The 17,639-nt window shown below is 35.2% G+C and overlaps 1 protein-coding gene across 3 annotated transcripts in view; it reads right to left on the bottom strand.

Annotated features, from left to right (window-relative positions):
- Positions 1-17,639, bottom strand: part of MYSM1 (Myb like, SWIRM and MPN domains 1) — a 41,731-nt gene that overhangs the window by 22,353 nt on the left and 1,739 nt on the right. For 2 of the 3 annotated variants that reach the window (XM_019957373.2, XM_070786456.1), the window contains exons 2-8: positions 15,170-15,245; positions 13,478-13,548; positions 11,438-11,515; positions 11,324-11,347; positions 10,130-10,208; positions 7,197-7,295; positions 4,103-4,869 (exon numbers count right to left, since the gene is read on the bottom strand). In XM_019957373.2, the coding sequence (XP_019812932.1) occupies positions 4,103-4,869; positions 7,197-7,295; positions 10,130-10,208; positions 11,324-11,347; positions 11,438-11,515; positions 13,478-13,548; positions 15,170-15,245 (1,194 nt within the window). The remainder of the gene's footprint in view (positions 1-4,102; positions 4,870-7,196; positions 7,296-10,129; positions 10,209-11,323; positions 11,348-11,437; positions 11,516-13,477; positions 13,549-15,169; positions 15,246-17,639) is intronic. The other variant, XM_019957374.2, reaches the window with a different exon arrangement.

Here is a 17,639-nt window from a genome sequence, read left to right as displayed (position 1 = left end):
ACTCATTAACAAGTACAGTGTGACTTTTATAAGTATCATTTCTTTCCCAACATTAAACTCCATAGATCCCAGAACTTTGAAGTTAGAAGCATATTTATCTACAGACCCAAATGCAAGCCTCAGTCTTTGAATAAAAAGGGCACATTCATAATATGTTGAAAATGCTTAGTATTAGACATTCCAATTTTTAATACATTGCTTAGGTTCATCTACTTTAACTTTGCTGGACAGCATCTTTTAATTACAAGCTACCTTATAAATGCTTAAAAGTTATACATTAGTTTTAATCATTATGCCAGTAACATTAAGTGCTCTCAGTGGAAAACAGATACTATATTACATGCTAAAGAATCAAGAAACACCCAAAGACTGAAAGAAAGAAGAGGTTTACAAAATAAAACAATTACTAAATACTTTGGTCACCTGATATGAAGAGGTGACTTATTAGAAAAGACCCTGATGCTGGGAGGGCTTCCCTGATAGCTCAGTTGGTAAAGAATCCGCCTGCAATGCATGAGACCCTGGTTTGATTTCTGGGTTGGGACGATCCACTGGAGAAGGGTTAGGCTACCACTCCAGTATTCTTGGGCTTCCCTTGTGGCTCAGCTGGTAAAGAATCTGCCTGCAATGCAGGAGACCTGGGTTCGATCCCTGGGTTGGGAAGATCCCCTGGAGAAGAGAAAGGCTACCCACTCCAGTATCCTGGCCTGTATACAGTATACAGTCCATGGAGTCACAAAGAGTTGGATTCGACTGAGTGATTTTTCACTTTCACTTTTCTCACTGATGCTGGGAAAGATTGAAGGCAGGAGAAGGGGACAAAGGACGAGATGGGTGGATGGCATGACCGACTCAATGGACATTGAGTTTGAGCAAGCTCTGGGAGATGGTGAAGGACAGGGAAGCCTAGCATGCTGCAGTCCACGGGGTTGCAAAGAGTTGGACATGACTGAGCGACTGAACAACGACAACTAAATATACTTAACATACCACGCTAGATGGTATAACATTAAGTCTTAGTAGTGGAACTTAGTAAGAGCAGCAAACAATTACTGAGTACTTATAACAGATGCCACACTAAGGGTTATATACAATTTTACAAAGTAGATTTTATTATTCTTGCTTTTGAGATGAAGAAACAAGGTAAGAGAAATTAAAGCACTTTGTTAAGGAAGTGACAGGATTCAAACACAGACTTTATAAACTGAGTGTTCAGATATATTACATAACATAGGAATTCCTTAATCTTTATACTACAAATATATATTTTGTGTCCTACATATCAGGCACTGTTCTAGGCACAGATACAGAGATGAATCTGAAGTTCCTGAAGTTTCAAACCTTACATTCTAGTAAGTCAATAAATGAATGAATAAATAGTGTATTGTCAGGTAGCAATAGCATTAGGAAGACAGAGTAAGAAGGATAAGGGGATACAGCAGGGCAGAGAGGCACAGACTATTTTAGACAGGGTGTTCAGGGAAGACCTAACCAGAAACCAAATTTAAAATCATAAATTCTGAAGGTCAGTGAGGGTAAAAAGTATTGATAATCTGGGATGTGGGAGGATATCAGAAGTTCCATTAAAACAGTGGGATTTCAGTGTCGCTTGCGTGGAAAGTACACACACTACACAAATGAAGGCAGGACAGCTGGAATGGGCAGGGTATACCCAGCTACCAAAAAACTATGAAACTATAAACTGTATTGGTCTAATTAAAGATTACACAAATCAGAAGGCTTTAAACAAAGAGCTTAGTATTAGTATAGCACTGAACAAATGGTAAGGCCTCTAGAAATATCTGTTTATGATATAATGATGACTCATTCTTTCAATCTGTCTCTGTATTCCAAGCAATGTTCTAAGCAGGAGGGACAAAACAATTAACAATGAACATGGAGCCTATATTTATCATTGGGGTGGGGAGAGGGGAGACAAAACACAAATAAAATATAGTATTTTCAGTGGTAAAAAGTTCTATAAGATATATAAAATACAGGGTAAGAGAATGAGAGGGAGGAGATATGTAAGCTATTGTAGACAGGGTAGAGAAAGAAGGCGTCTAATCTCCCTTGAGCAGAACTGAAAAAGAAGAGGAAGTAAGATTCACCAAAATCCAGTGGGGAAAAGCATTCAAGGCAGTGTGAAAAGTCAGTCAAGGCCCAGAGTGGTAAGTGTGAAAGTAACGGGTCAAGACTGCATTCTCTGGAATCGCCTCCACCTAATGTGCCCTGGAACCAGCTCTGTTCCCTCTCTCAACCTCATTTCTCTCATCTGTAAAATGAGGACAAGGCTGTCAAAGAGGACTAGAGATAAATACAATGTGGGGCATTTAGTACATATTCAATGATACTGGTTACTATTTTAATAAAATAGCCCCCTAAACAGGGAGTCAACTGCATGTGCTTTTATGGAAAGGATCTTCTAGCTACAAACAAATCTAGCAGGGTTTTTTTTATCTTTAAAACTTGAACTCTTCCATTTTTTTTTAACACCGCCTCCAGTCTCTAAATACTCTGTTCTATTTCTGAAGAGAATAGGTTTGAGTTCCTGTTCAAAACATTTCTTTTTGCTTTCATACTGTTCGGCTAAATCATCATACTGAAACAGCAATATTTAACTGGTTTTATGAACTAAGGCTATGATATTAGGAAACTATTGCCATATAATTTATGCTACCCATATAAATTATTCTGCCTGTAAATCTAAAATTCAAAGTAACAAATGAAATTTGATTAAAGTAACATTAAATTGTCTTTGATAATTTACATAGACACTTTTGATTTAGTCATTATTTTGAAGTACTTCAATTTGGCCATTCATGCTCTTATTTCCAAAAACAAAATTAGATACCAAGGGAGATTTAATTTAATTTGTGTTTTAAGTGTGAACTAGGCAATGTAGAATAATGGAAAGAGTGATTTACAGAGTTGAGACTTGTATTGAAGTCCTTCATTTGTCAACAACTGGTCTGTATAATCCAAGGCAGCTCCCTAAACCTCTCGTGACCTCACGCTCATTCTATCAAAGAGAGAAAATACCACCTGCCTAGGTTACAGGATTGTTCGGAGCAATCAGATAGAGAAAAGCTCTCTGTAAACAATAAAACACTATGTAAATGTCAGAAGTAGTTCCTTATAGGTATTCTTTTACTTTGATACCACCCTCACTTAGCATTTTCCCAACCTCAATCATTTGCAAAATAACCAAGAGTTAAGAGCGAGAAAAAAAAATTTTTTTTTCTTTTTGAATAGGGCTTTCTTTAGATGTCAAAATGCTTAATATTATGTGGGTAAAATGAAAGTTACTGATTTAACAAGCCTGGTTTTTTCCTTTGATAATCTTCCTAGGTCAGAACAGAAGCCCTCTGTAAAAATGGCTCTACACAATTTTATAGCTCCTGAAGCAGTAACAATCATGAATATTTGATGATGTCTTAATTAAACTATTACGAAAAATGCAAATCACTTTCACAGCACTTAAGCTAATAAGGTGGGAAGTTTTTTGGCTTGTTCCCCATCCCTCACTAAGTAATTCAAATAAAAGGTACTGACAATTTAGAGGATAAACTGAATATATAAAAAAATTCCTATATTCTGATAAAGGAGTTATTAACACATTATGTCACAAGTTCAAAGTCAAAAGCACTTAAGGCAGATTTTTAGAATAGCTTCTGAAATCAAGCCACATTAAATGATACTATCCTTGTCACCAAAGTTTTCTCTTTGTACTTCAAAGTACACCATAAACTAAGATAGACATTCTTCCCCTCTTCCAGTTCAGTAGTGTTTTCTATATCTTCCTAACATTGTCCTACAAAACTGCTTTTTGAGGTAATGATTTATCCCTTTCCTTTTAGGACCACAAACTCTAATAAAGTAGCAGACAGATGGGTTAAGACAGCTATACATGACAACACTTTCCAAAACTTTCAAACTGTTTCACTATGAGAAACCAAGTCTTGCCTACTGAAATGTATTAATATGTTAAAGCTCTCTGGAACACTAGGACTGTAAAACACTAAATTCTGCATAGGCACACATACATACTTTAGAGTAGCATAAGCTTTAAAATAGCATCTAAAATACAATTTTTCCTTACCACTGATCCAAAATATAATTTCTAATTTTCAAATAGCGTTCTGGTGTTTTAGCTTGGCGCCCCTCAAAAAACTCAGGAATTGCTTGTTTTTCTTCTTCTTGAATGATATTTCTATCCACTTCTATTTCTTGTTCTGGTGGCTTAAGCTCTTCTTCCTCTTGGCTCTCCTCCTCCATTTGGCAGGAGGAATGAAAAAGCAATTCATTATCACTCAAGTCTTTCTGAACTTCACAAGGCTCTGGAGAAGGCAACTGTCTGGCATCATCTGTTATTCCATTCCCATGATGTTTATCACAGTTCTTCATCAGCTTATCACATTTCTGATCATTTAATTCAACTAATTTTTGGTCACTGGTATTGTAATTTTCAGTCCAAAGTCTAATTCCTGAGCTTGAAAGTGCTTCCATCTCACCTTGCTTTATATTCTGAAGATACTCCTTGGAAGATTTAGAAATGGGATCTTCTTGGCTGTCAGAAACTACTGCTTTAATGGTTTCAGGTCTTTTATTATTAGAGATGTCTAACAAGAGAACACTGCTAAGATCCTTTTGGGGAACTTGAGAAGTCAACTCATCAGTCTCATCTGTGATGTCTACTTCTTCATCATCGGATAACTTTTCAATTTTCACAGCATTCAGGTTGGGATCAGCACGTCCCCTTAAACCTGATGGTGTCCATGCCTTTGTCCCTTCATCTTCATTTTTCATCTGGAAGCCACTGCTATTCTTCTGATTTGGTGTTTCCTTTTCTGGACCATCTAATTTTACCTTATTAAAAATCAAGACAAAATCTCCATAATATTAACATTTTAAAAATGCAATCATTGGCACACACACAAAAATAAGATACAAAGTTATTAAACTGAGTACATGTCAATGGTATTTCTTTACTGTGCTTTTTCTGAAGGGTTTACAACTACATTTTAAATGTAAAAGATCATCACTTCAAATTTCCATAAGTATATTTGACTCATTCATGGTCTGGTGACTTTTATTAATCAAATAATTATGACCTACTATTTAATTTTCAGTACGAAGCTTAAAATGGGAATCTGGCTCAGATCAACCATAGAGAATTAACCAAAAACCATCATACAAGGTATTTTTAAGATATTGTGAAGGCTTATTTCTCAGAATATCTGATAGCTCAGCAGATCATTTTTTATAATGCTAAAAACTCCTTTTAGTTAAAGGAGTCTATCTCACATATATTTACTGAGTAAATTAAAATCATCTTTCATTTAAATATAAAGACAAGAGAAACAAACTGGCTTTTGCACGTTCATTTAATGTAGCTATAATATTATAGAGCTTATAATTTAAGACATGAAACTATCATATCTGCTGTTATAAACATAAATATGTTGTAATGCAATAGGAAAAGAAAATGAATGCTAACGAGTATATATGATTTAAAATAAAATCTTTGTTACATATAATTTTGAAAAATCTTGCAAATGACTGACATATCCAAGACATAACAGCTCCTGAAAAGAGATTATGTATAGATCCTTTATCACAACAGACTCCGAGAATACTGCATTGTAGTTAACTGGCTTACTATGTAGAGGAAAAGGAAAGGGTAGCAGGAGGGAAAATGAAATTTGGACATTTAGCTTGAAATGGCCTTTAACAATCTATTTATTTGAAGTCTCTCGTTTTTAGCTTAAAATTTCTGACAAAATTTTGCACTGTATTTCATTATATATTAATATTTTTTTTAATATTAAAATGTACCCTTTCATCTCAAGCCTCTGCGTAAAACTGACATTGCAAGAAGTCCTGCACACACCAGCCTGAGAAGCATGGGTAAGAATAACTAAATGAGGCTTATTCTGCCTCGTAATACCTTGACCTTAGTAGGCTGTCTGGAAAATGCTTTTGATGATTAAAAGAGGGAGCAGACTGATTGATTTACAATGAATTCATTCCATTACTTCCTATGACCAAATGACACTAAATTAGATAAGTCTTGTACACAGGGTAAACCCTTGAACAACAGGGGGTTAGGAGCACCAACCCTCCATACAGTTGAAAATCTGCATATAACTTAAAGCTGGCCTTCCCTTTATGCGGTTCCTTAGCATCTGCAGTTCCACATCTGCAATTGCACCTCAGTGGATTGTGCAGTGCTGTATTACTGACTATTGAAAAAAATCCCCATATAAGTGGATCAGCTCAGTTCAAGCCTGTTTTGTTCAAGGGTCAACCCAATTTACATGAAAAGAAAGCACCAAATTTCACTTAAGACACTTTCAAATTCTATATAATTATGCTTCCAGTACTCAAGCAGAATATATTAGAAAAATTCTAAATATCAGAACTACATGGTTGAATACAACACAAATTACTTTCAAGACTAAGGAACTAGACCATAACTGTACATTTTTAAACACTGCAATTTATTAGAGTTTTCAGACAGTTCTTCACAATAATTGTACAAGTTTCATTGCTATTAAAAAGATTTTAGAATCATGTTAGCATTTTTGGCCCCTAAGCTCTAGTAATTCTTAAAAGTTTAATGCAAATATTTAAAAAGGAAAAAAATTTTCCAGGAAGCAATGACCTCTAAGGTTTTCTCTTTGATATACTATTTGCTTTATAGGATGTTTTTGAGCAACTAATAATTTGCCCTATTTAACTGCATGAAATTAAGTGGAGTAACATAATAATACCAATTTAACAGCAATACTCAATACACTGAAGATATGCTTTCAGATTTTTGAAGACAAACATTTATACGGTACTTTATGGGTATAAAATATTTTCACTATAAACACTCTGAACATTAAGACTTTAATGCCAGGTGGCACCAGTGGAAAAGAACTCTCCTGCCAACGCAGGAGATGTAAGAAACATGGCTTCAATCCCTGGGTTGGGAAGATCCCCTGGAGGAACCCACTCCAGTATTCTTGCCTGGAGAATCCCCACAGAGAGAGGAGCCTGGCGGACTACAGTTTATAGGGTCACAAAGAGTTGGACATGACTGAAGAGACTTAGCATGTATGCAAGCATGCCTGAATTAAAGAACTATTTAAGCTTATTAATTTTATTTATTTTAAATACGATCACTAGGATATTTATATCCTGCTTACCTTATTTTTAAAGTACTGTCTCGCATAACTCTTCACTTGTAAAACAGTGCGACTTTCAATTAGCTTTGCAATTTTGGTCCACCTTCGGCCAAATTTAGCCTGTGTTATCAAAATGGAAAAGAAATGGTTTTTGATTAGCTTAATTAACATTCCAAATTACTGCCATATTAAAAAAAAACTAAAATGATCTATTTTTGTTTTCTAAAACACACAAGTCTCATATATAGTTAAGACTCTTAAAATCAAAGCCCACAATCTTCTCTTTGAATCTTGACTTCTGAAAGCAGACCAAGATGATTTAGAAATTTCTTTTTATAGCTACCTAAATGAAGATCCATCACTTCTATGTACTCCTACAGTATGTATTAGTATTATACATTATGATGTTCCAAAATTAAGGATAACTCAACAAAAAAGTGCATTGAAAGGGAGGTGGGTTGTATTTTCTACTTTCCAATTATAGAATCAATTGACTATGTTCCAACACTAATTTCAAAAAAATTTTCTTACTCAAATTCCATATTAAAACATCCATTACATATTCAAACTTTTACACTGTTCAGATATCACAGTAAACTGACTTAAAAGATTGAATCACAAATAAAGTGACCTCCAACCAACACCTCCCTTCATTGTCAAAGGCTGTGTACCTACTAACATTGAAGCTGTGAAGGGAAAAACTGAGAACTTGAAGGAGCTCTGGTGTGTTTTCAAGTACAGACATGAATGCAGTATAATTTTAAAGCTAAACAGTATTTTTAATTATCAAATCTATCATTTGATACATAAATCTCCTACATTATCTCTAACACAAGATACTCTCCATTTCCCAAAGAAGCTCAACAATCCTTTTTTAGATTTTCTAAAACTATTTAAAGTAAAAAAAAACAAAATACAACAACTCAGAGAAGTTGATCTCAGGGCCAGATTTACATGCCAGAGTCATGACTAATGACAATAAATTATCCTGACCTAAATGATAAATCTTAACTTACATACTTATTTCTGGTTTTCAATAGAAAATCTGACATATGGACAATTTATTAAAACTGAAAGTACTTCTGAGAAAATCAGTAAGTATAAATTAATAACTTATGATAGTTCTTAACTAATACCTGAGATCAACTTCCTGAAGATTTAATTATCTGCATTATGTGCTAAGGGCTTCCCAAGGTGGCACAGTGGTAAACAATCTGCTTGCCAATGCAGGAGGTACAAGAGAAGAAGATTTGATCCCTGGGTTAGGAAGAGCTCCTGGAGTAGGAAACGGCAACCTGCTCCAGTACTGTTGCCTGAAAAATCCCATGGACAGAGAAGCTTGGCTGGCTACAGTCCATAGGGTGGCAAAGAGTCGGACACAGCTGAGTAATGAAGGCAAATACGTAATCTGGTAGCATGGAGCACTTTTGGAAACAGGGAAGATCTGGATAAATGTGACTAGTTAAGATTCTAGGGGCTTGGGCACTATGAAAATTGGAGAGGGGACACTAACAAGAGAAGCAAAGAAAACATTCACCGATTTAAAAATAGAGCAAAGGGACAAGAAGGAAAAAATCTTCCATTATTCAGTACCATGTAATTTCCTACTCTCAAGCCTGAGAGAATTCAGATTATAAGCAAATGATACTAATGGGTTATACAGGCTGAGAATACAACCAATGGTTCCATGTATTTTTGTGGGAAAATATCTCTTTATATACACACAGATAGATATAGATATCTACATATGTACCTAAATAAAGACACTTGCTTTTATAGGGACAAATTATCTCTGGAAGGTTTCACAAGAACAGGTGACAGGCAAAGAAAACTAAAGGTTGAGACAGGAGTCAGAAGGAGACTTAACACTCTACAACTTTAGGTGCCATCTGAGTTCTGAACCATGGAGCTGAGCCTCTGTAACTACCACCAATGGCAACAATAACAACCCCAAAATTCACAATCCATTTGTGTGTACATTCTGATCTTTGGTAATGGACAAAACACCAAAGTTGTCAGCAATCTTAAATATACGACTGGTTAATTAGATTATATAAATGATAATCACATGACAGACTAAAATATCAGTATAAAAAGCATCAAAAGTAAAGGAGAAAAATCTCAGGAGGAGATATAACCCTCAAAATAGTTTCTGTAGTTATGTTAACTATGTTTCAATTTGCATTCATGAATCCTACATAATATTACATAAATATTCTACATATATAATATATAAATATATATAATTTCAAAATTAATTAATATTGAGTAATATGTACCTTAAAGAAAAAAATATAATCTACTATAGACAATTAAACAAAATTCCTGCAAATATTTTAAGTTTCATTATATTAAGGCACTTTCTCATAATTAGAAACTTGTGTACATTTTTTTTTTCCATTATGCAACTATGGACATTTAAATAGATCTCAGTGAAACATTCATGCAAAAGGAATGTTTCTGGTCTTTAACTATATCCACTAAAATATTTAGATTGTGTGCACAAATGCCAAAATCGGAATTGAAAAAAAACTCAGCTGATCACCCTGACTGTTCCAAATACATAAGTTTTTCCCCAAGAGAAAAGATCAGGTAATAAAATAAGTTTGCCTTTCAATACAGGTGGTTGGTAAAACGTATAAAGATACAATACAATTTCTTGGGTTTTATTAGTACCAAAAAAGGGGTGAAAAACTACCTAAAATATTGAGTCAAATCTATCAATATTTTAATATTTTAGTAACTTAAGTACGAGTTAAAAGGAATTCTCTCATACTACACTACAAACATAATCATTCTAACTAACTACATCATTTAACTACAGAAAAACTATAAATGTGATTACTGTAATTAAAATGAAATTTTCGGTCTCTATAAATTAATTTAACCTTATAATTCTATCAATATTTGCTTCTAGAATTATTTCACTATAAATTAAAAATTGCTCTATTTACCAGCCCTTGTTCAAACAGCTCTTTTTCTTCTATCGTCCACTTTACTGAGTAACTGGCTGGTTTTGTAGGAGTGTGTACCCTGAAGGGAAAAAGAGGAATTGCAAAAAAATTTCTGAAATGGAACATTCCATATTTATGCAGCTAAAGGTTATAGATAGCCATGGGCTAAACTTAATACTTTTTGAGTCTAAGAATTAAAAAGAAGAGAAGAAAAAGCAGGCCGCAGCCTCCACCTGGGGGACCAGATTTACCCTGTCTTATATACTTCTCTAGCTCAGGACAGGAGCCCCCAAAGACATAATAATCCTTGGGTCTGAGTGAAGATAACACTGAAAGACATCAAAGGAAATAACAAATAGGCTTCCTTAGATTGGACACAAAGTAGCAAATGTTAACACGTCTCCAAAACCTGAGAGGCTTGTCAGAGATAAAACTGGCTCTAGAAATATCATCTGATTCTTATATGTAAATCTATGTAAATATCAAGTTGGAAAAGAGGTAAAAGTACTATGACATTGTAATTATTGCTTTTGAAATGCAGGACATTAAGAAATTAAAAATAAAATTGAGATGAAGCCAGCTAATTTGATTGACGTGAACCATTAATCTTTCCTTTAACTTCATTTTTTAGTTGTTGTTGCTTGTTCAGCAAAATGCAAAAGCCAAAGTCTGTTCAGTGCTCAAACTCTTGGTAATTACAAGTCTACCCTCTAAGGGATTATAAACATGCAAGCTTAGAAACACTGAATAACATCAAACCTTCTTCAATTACAGGGAAAGGATGTTTATAAAACAGTTAATACTTAACTTCTCTAGATAATTTTTAAAAACTACAAATTTAAATTAAAGTTTTATTTGAAACAACTGAAAATTAACTGACAGGGCAACAGAAATCAAGTCATTTCATAATATATTACAGGGCAGCTTAAAAAAATTTCCCCACAAACCCCTAGAAAACCACCTTTTCCATAGTTTAATAAAATTGCCTATGTAGGGCCATAAAGATTCTGACAAATAAATAATATAATAAAATTATCTTGTAACATTCCAACATTTGTACAAGAAATTTTGATTTTATATTTGTGTAAACCAAAGGTCAAGAGGATTTTTCCATAGGCCAATTATAACTTGTTTAATTTTCCCATAATTTTTAACTAATCAAAAACAGTTTAAAGTATAAACATAAGTACATACATGATTTTTGCTGTTTTCTGCAGACTGCACCACATGAAAAAAGAAAATAAGGAAGTTTGTGAAGTTTTTAAAAATACAATTCAGGCTTTTAAAAGTATTATAAATTGATTTTACCTCTTCAAGTATTTTTTATCATCTTCCTTTTGATCAAGCCAGAATTTTCCTGGAAGTGACTTATTGGATAAGTAATACCTGTATAATTATTAAAGAAACTTTTAACAATAATAAAGTCCTATAAATTCTTATGCAATTTGTATAAAGTAGGCACTCACATATCCCGAAAGTCACACTTAAATTCAAGTGAAACCAATTCTTCTCAAAAAATTTTCCAGGTGTATAATAACAAAAATGTTTGTATCTTACAGGGTTTCTGTCTGGATTAAATATTACATGTGAAGTCACACATACACAGTATCTGCACAAACTACCTAAATGCTAGTTTCTCTTTCTTCCTTATTAGAAGTGGCTAAGAAAAGATATATCCTCAATGTTTTATTTAAATCTTTTTTTCCTAACACATATGGAGAACTAACAGATGAATCTGATTGGTCATCCAGGATAATTCAGGAGTATCTGCTTTCATGTTTCTGAAGGTAACAGAGAAGAGTTTAGGGTTGCTCTCTACCCTAACAAATATAATGAACGCTTGGGTCAAATCTACCTCTCAGACTGATTAAACCTAGCCTATACTGTTATACTTTTAGATTCTTCACTTAACAGATATTGACTATGTATCATGTACATGAGGCATCATGGCAGATATGAGGTGCTGAAGACAAGGATAGAAGAAAACATTATCCTCGTTTATCCAAGAGCTCACATAGCTTTTACTATCATTATTTTGTTCCCAAGTCTGGAAGTGAACCACCGACTACCTAAATATTCATTAATCTAGAATAAGACATTGGCCAATAGCCACATGTGTAGCTAGTGAATACCTGAAATGTGGTTAGCACAAACTGAGATGTACTGTAAGTATATAAAATGCACACTGGGTTTCAAAGAGTATAAACCAAAGAATGCAAAACATCTCAATGTTTGCATATTAAATATTGAAATATATTTTAAATATACTGGGTCAAATAAAATGTTATTATAATTAATTTCCCTGTTTTAAACATGGCTATTAGAAAACTGTAAATGACATATGTGACTTGCACTATTTTCTACTGAAAAGCGATGATCCAGGCTATAGCTGTAACGTTTGGGGACAGCTGGAGAGTAAGAAAGCCTAAAAGGGGTTTACCTATGAGAATTAAAGGTACACAGACACCCCGAAAACAACACAGCAATAACTGGGAGTAAAAGGAACAGAAATTCTGTCTTAAAAAGGAGATAAAAATCCATGAAACACAGATGAGTTGAAAACAAACCACTCACTACTTTAATTAGTTACATTAATAATCTTTACAAATCAGAAAACTTTTTATTCAATCCTTTTATTTTACATGTAAAAAAATATATGAGTTCCCCAAAATTTAAGTTGCAAATATCACAAATGGATGAAAGAAACAGGGCAAGAAGCCAGTGGCTGAACTGTGAATAAGGACCTACAACTTCTGGGAGGAAAAAATCTTCATTCTATAGTTTTGTGCTTTTTACTTAGATTGCTCCCAATAACACCTATAAATTGGTAGAATAAGAAGCGAGAACTTTTACATATTCTAATTCTGTGTCTTTGGACGAATTAATATCTCATACAACTGAAAATGGAGGTCTGGACTAGAAAATTTGGACTTAAACTAAGGATTCTAGCTGATTTAAAACACTCTATAGGGAACTCCCTGCTGGTCCATGGTTAGGACTTCACACTTCCCCTAAAGGGGGAATAGGTTCAATCCCTGGTCTGGGAACTAAGATCCCACATGCCATGTGGCATGGCAAAAAGATAACAAAATAAAAACAAAACAACAACAACAACAACAAAAACTCTATAATTTCTGTTCCATATTAAGGTAATTAAAAGAGTTGGTTGACAACAGAAACTCAGAAGTATTGGGTCAGATCTCAGACTTAGTGGTAAAACAGAATAGGTAGGTAACATTATATACTAGCATTATATCCAGCAACTAACGGTGGTCTCTTTTGTAAGTTTTGCATTAATGGATTTTTAACCCTGAAATCTTTACTTTCCTCATAGTCAATAAAGGATACTCTTCTTCCAACAACATTTTCTCAATGACAGCTCTGTTCTCTTCACTGATGGTGCTATCCAGAGTCCAAGGCTATTAAAAAAAAAGGAAGAATAATTTTTTTTATTTACTGCTTTTTGAAACCAACTACTGTTTTGTTAAATGAAAATACACAATAATATGATTACAAATAATAAAGCTACCATTTACTGAGCACACAGACATATCTCTGGACTCCCATGATAATGCTGAGACAGGCATCACTACTTCACAGATGCATTCATAGAAGCACTCACTAACGCTTCAAGCGGGAAAGAAGAGACTTGAGCCTTAGATTCCTAGGCTCTGGCTCCTAGTCATGATAAAGTAATAATGGTTATCCTGTATGAGCATCTATTAAGATACTATTAAGATTTTGCTAGATACCTCACCTATTAATATTTCCAAAACTCACCACAATTCCTTTTTTCCTTTTAAGCCACAATCTCTGCATACTTCTTTTTAACTCTTAAAACGTAAACATTTGCAGCCAAGTCTCTTTTCCAAGCTCTATTTAGACTGTTATAACTAACTACCCGCTCAAAATTTCCACTTGGATACCTAATTGGCTTCTTAAACTTTACATATTCAAAACAAAATTTACCAAAGCATAACCTTCACCAGTTTCTCTCCTGCCCTCCCAATTTTCTAAGCAGCATTACTAGTCACCAAGCTGTTCCAACCTGAAACCCAGGAATCATCCTGGATTCTTTCCTTTTCCCTCAATCCCCAAACCCAATGTAACAAGCATTTCTACCACCAAAACATAATTCAAATCTGTCAAATTCTGCCACAACCTGAGGCCAAGCCATCACCAAATCGTGCTTAGGTCCCTAGAAACGTTTCCTAACTAGTCTTTCTCATTTTCTCCCTGCCTCCTGCTGGTGTGGCAGGGCCATCATTTGCCTCCCCAACCTGTCACAGCTGTCACCTCTCCCCTTTCCCTACTATATTCTAGATACTGGATTTCAACAACAGCCTTCGTGCTGCTGTTCTTTCTGCATATAGTATTTTTCCTCTACTCTTCACACTCCTACTCCTATTTTTAACTTAAATGTCACCTTCTCAGTTTCCCTCACCATATCTGTCTTGATTATGGTTGTATTCCCCAAAACCTGGCCTGGTGTGTGGCACATAGTAAGTACTCAATAGCTGTTGTTCAGTCACTAAGTTGTATGTGACTCTTTTGTGAACCCATGGACTGCAGCCCACCGGGCTCCTCTGTCCATAGGCTTTCCCAAGCAAGAATACTGGAGTGGGTCACCATTTCCTCCTCTTCCTGCTGAGGGATCGAACCCACATCTTCTACAATGGCAGGGGGTTCTTTACTGAGTCACCAGGGAAGCCCAAGTACTCGATAAATAACTGTTAAATGAAGAAGTGAACCACGTAACAATCCCCATATTTTAGATGAAGAAACTGCAGTTCCTAAATCTGATAAGTGGTAGAGCACCAATTTGTACCTAAATCTAGCTGGCAACAAAGTTGTTTCCCAGAAGTCCATTTTTTCAGTCAAAAGAAAAAAGAATACCATCTATTTTTAAGTTAAGAAAAAGGTTTCACTATATTACGTCTGTGACCACTGAGAACTAGCACCAAGTTAAAAAAAAAAAGAGAGATACTCTGGGCACTGAGTAATAGCTTAATATACCTGATATTTCCATAAAATACTTACAATAAGACCATTCTCAGTTCTCCATGATGAATCAAGATAATGATCTTGTAAAACAGATGCTGTATTTTCATCACTTCTGTAATAATTGGGAAAATAGGTATGAAAGTGAAATTATACCACTTAATGAATATAATTTACACAGCACAGTGACTGACAGGTTTCATATGTTAAACAAATATTTAGTTCCTTTCTCCATCCTATTTCAACTGCCAAATATCAAGTTTGTTTACTCCTCTGTTTCCCAAGAATAAACAACTCCATGAGGAAAAAACTACCTCCAAACAGCAACCACACACAACATATTCTGTGGCTATGAACCAACGCTTCAGATTTCTTTTGATGAATACACACATCTATACAGGAGTTCAACATTATGACTCTTTTGGTTATATCTAAAGCATAAAAGCCATCCATTAATAGTACCACTCTCAAAATGGAAGAAAACATAAGACAAAATAGAAGAAACAAAAGAAAATACTTGAAGGAGGACAGTACAGTGAAGAGATCTAAGAAATCTGATGTTTTAACTCACATAACAAAAATTAACTTGAGTTATCTGGGGGCTTTTCTATGTCCATGAGGGATTCAACTTTGTTAATTCTCAGCCTTTTAACTAATTAGAACTCTCTAAAGTCACACTTAAGAGAGTCATAGTTACTTACACTGTTAAATGGGGAAACAATGGGAACAGTGAGAGATTAATTTTGGGGGGCTCCAAAATCACTGCAGATTGTGACTCCAGCCATGAAATTAAAAGACGCTTGCTCCTTGGAAGAAAAGCTATGACCAACCTAGACAGCATATTAAAAAGCAGAGACATTACTTTGCCAACAAAGGTCCATCTAGTCAAAGCTATGATTTTTCCAGTAGTCATGTATGGGTGTGAGAGTTGGACTATGAAGAAAGCGGAGCGCCGAAGAATTGATGCTTTTGAACTGCGGTATTGGAGAAAACTCTTGAGAGTCCCTTGCACTGCAAGGAGATCCAACCAGTCCATCCTAAAGCAATCAGTCCTGAATATTCATTGGAAGGACGGATGCTGAAGCCAAAACTCCAATACTCTGGCCACCTGATGCGAAGAGGTGACTCATTGGAAAAGACCCTGTTGCTGGGAAAGATTGAAGGCAGGAGGAGAAGGGGATGACAGAGGATGAGACGGTTGGATGGCGTTACTGACTCGATGGACATGAGTTTGAGTAAGCTCCAGGAGTTGGTGACAGGGAATCCTGGGGTGCTACAGTCCATGGGGTCACAAAGAGTCAGACTCGACTGAGCGACTGAACTGAACTGAAAGTCACACTGTTCACTTCATATGAGGAGGCCCAATCTGTGATATAATTTAAAATTTGCTTCTATATGTTTTGAAGTTATAAAAGTTTCCTAGTTAGTGACTTTTCCCAGTCTATACTTCTTAGAAACTGCTATACCTCTTAGAAACTGCTATAATATAAAGTTTATTTTCTGTCTCATCCAATAAGAATGTGAGTTCCATAAGAGCAAGGACTTAGTTTGGATGAGTGCTATAAACCCAGAGCTAGGCATATAAATGATAATCAATATTTGTTGAATGATTGAATGAACAGGTAGGTGGGGTATGGATCAGACAGGTCTCTAGGGAGTTGGGAGTACCATCATCAGATCTGGATATAAGAAAAGACTACTCTAACTTCAGAAAAGACTAGAAGAGGGTCAAAGAGACAGGAAGCAGTTAAGAGGGAGTGATTACACAGATACTAGAGAGAAGTGACAGTACCTTAGACCTAAAGCACAAGCAATGTGAATAGGAAGAAGTGAACACATCTGAGAGAATACTCAGAATCAACAGACTCTCTGATACGAGAGAGGAAAGGAAAAAGGTTAAAATCTAGGTCTCTTCCCTGCATGAGTGGGTGGATGGTGCCACTTATTGAACTAGGGAACTTGAAGAGGCAGGTTGGGTAAGGAAAGTTTCTATAAAGTGAGACTGAGGAGCTTGTGGCTCACCCAAGGGCAAATAGATTCAGGAAAATGGATAAATGGATCTGAAGATCATGAGAGAGATTTGAGTTGGTGACAGATTTGGGCAATATCAGCCTGTTATTAGATGGAATTTAAGATTAACTGTCATTTGTGTGGGTCAAAATTGGTGGAACATTGGGAAAATTTCATATGGCCCAACTTAACAGAAATTTAAGCCTTGAGAGATGGACTGTATGGTTAGTAAGAAGTCTTATGACAAAAATTCCTTGGAAATACTGTGATTTAAAGAACAAGTACAAGAAACAGAGGATAAGAAAGAATGGTAGAAGGAAAACAAAACATTTCAATGCATCTTCTAACCTTGGTAACCAGCACTTAGCAAGGACTTAAGTGTGTTTTCAATTAATCCTCAAGATGTCATGATCAGCTATAACTGAACAACTCAGAGGGGGACCTAAGTGTTTACTCACACCAAATTCCACCTGATTAGAGTACTAACACTAGGGAACAA

The sequence above is a fragment of the Bos indicus genome, chromosome 3 (genome assembly GCF_029378745.1).
Source record: "Bos indicus isolate NIAB-ARS_2022 breed Sahiwal x Tharparkar chromosome 3, NIAB-ARS_B.indTharparkar_mat_pri_1.0, whole genome shotgun sequence".
Classification (NCBI taxonomy): domain Eukaryota; kingdom Metazoa; phylum Chordata; class Mammalia; order Artiodactyla; family Bovidae; genus Bos; species Bos indicus.
Note: the sequence above shows the minus strand (reverse complement) of the source record. Positions and strands in the feature narration are given on the sequence as shown.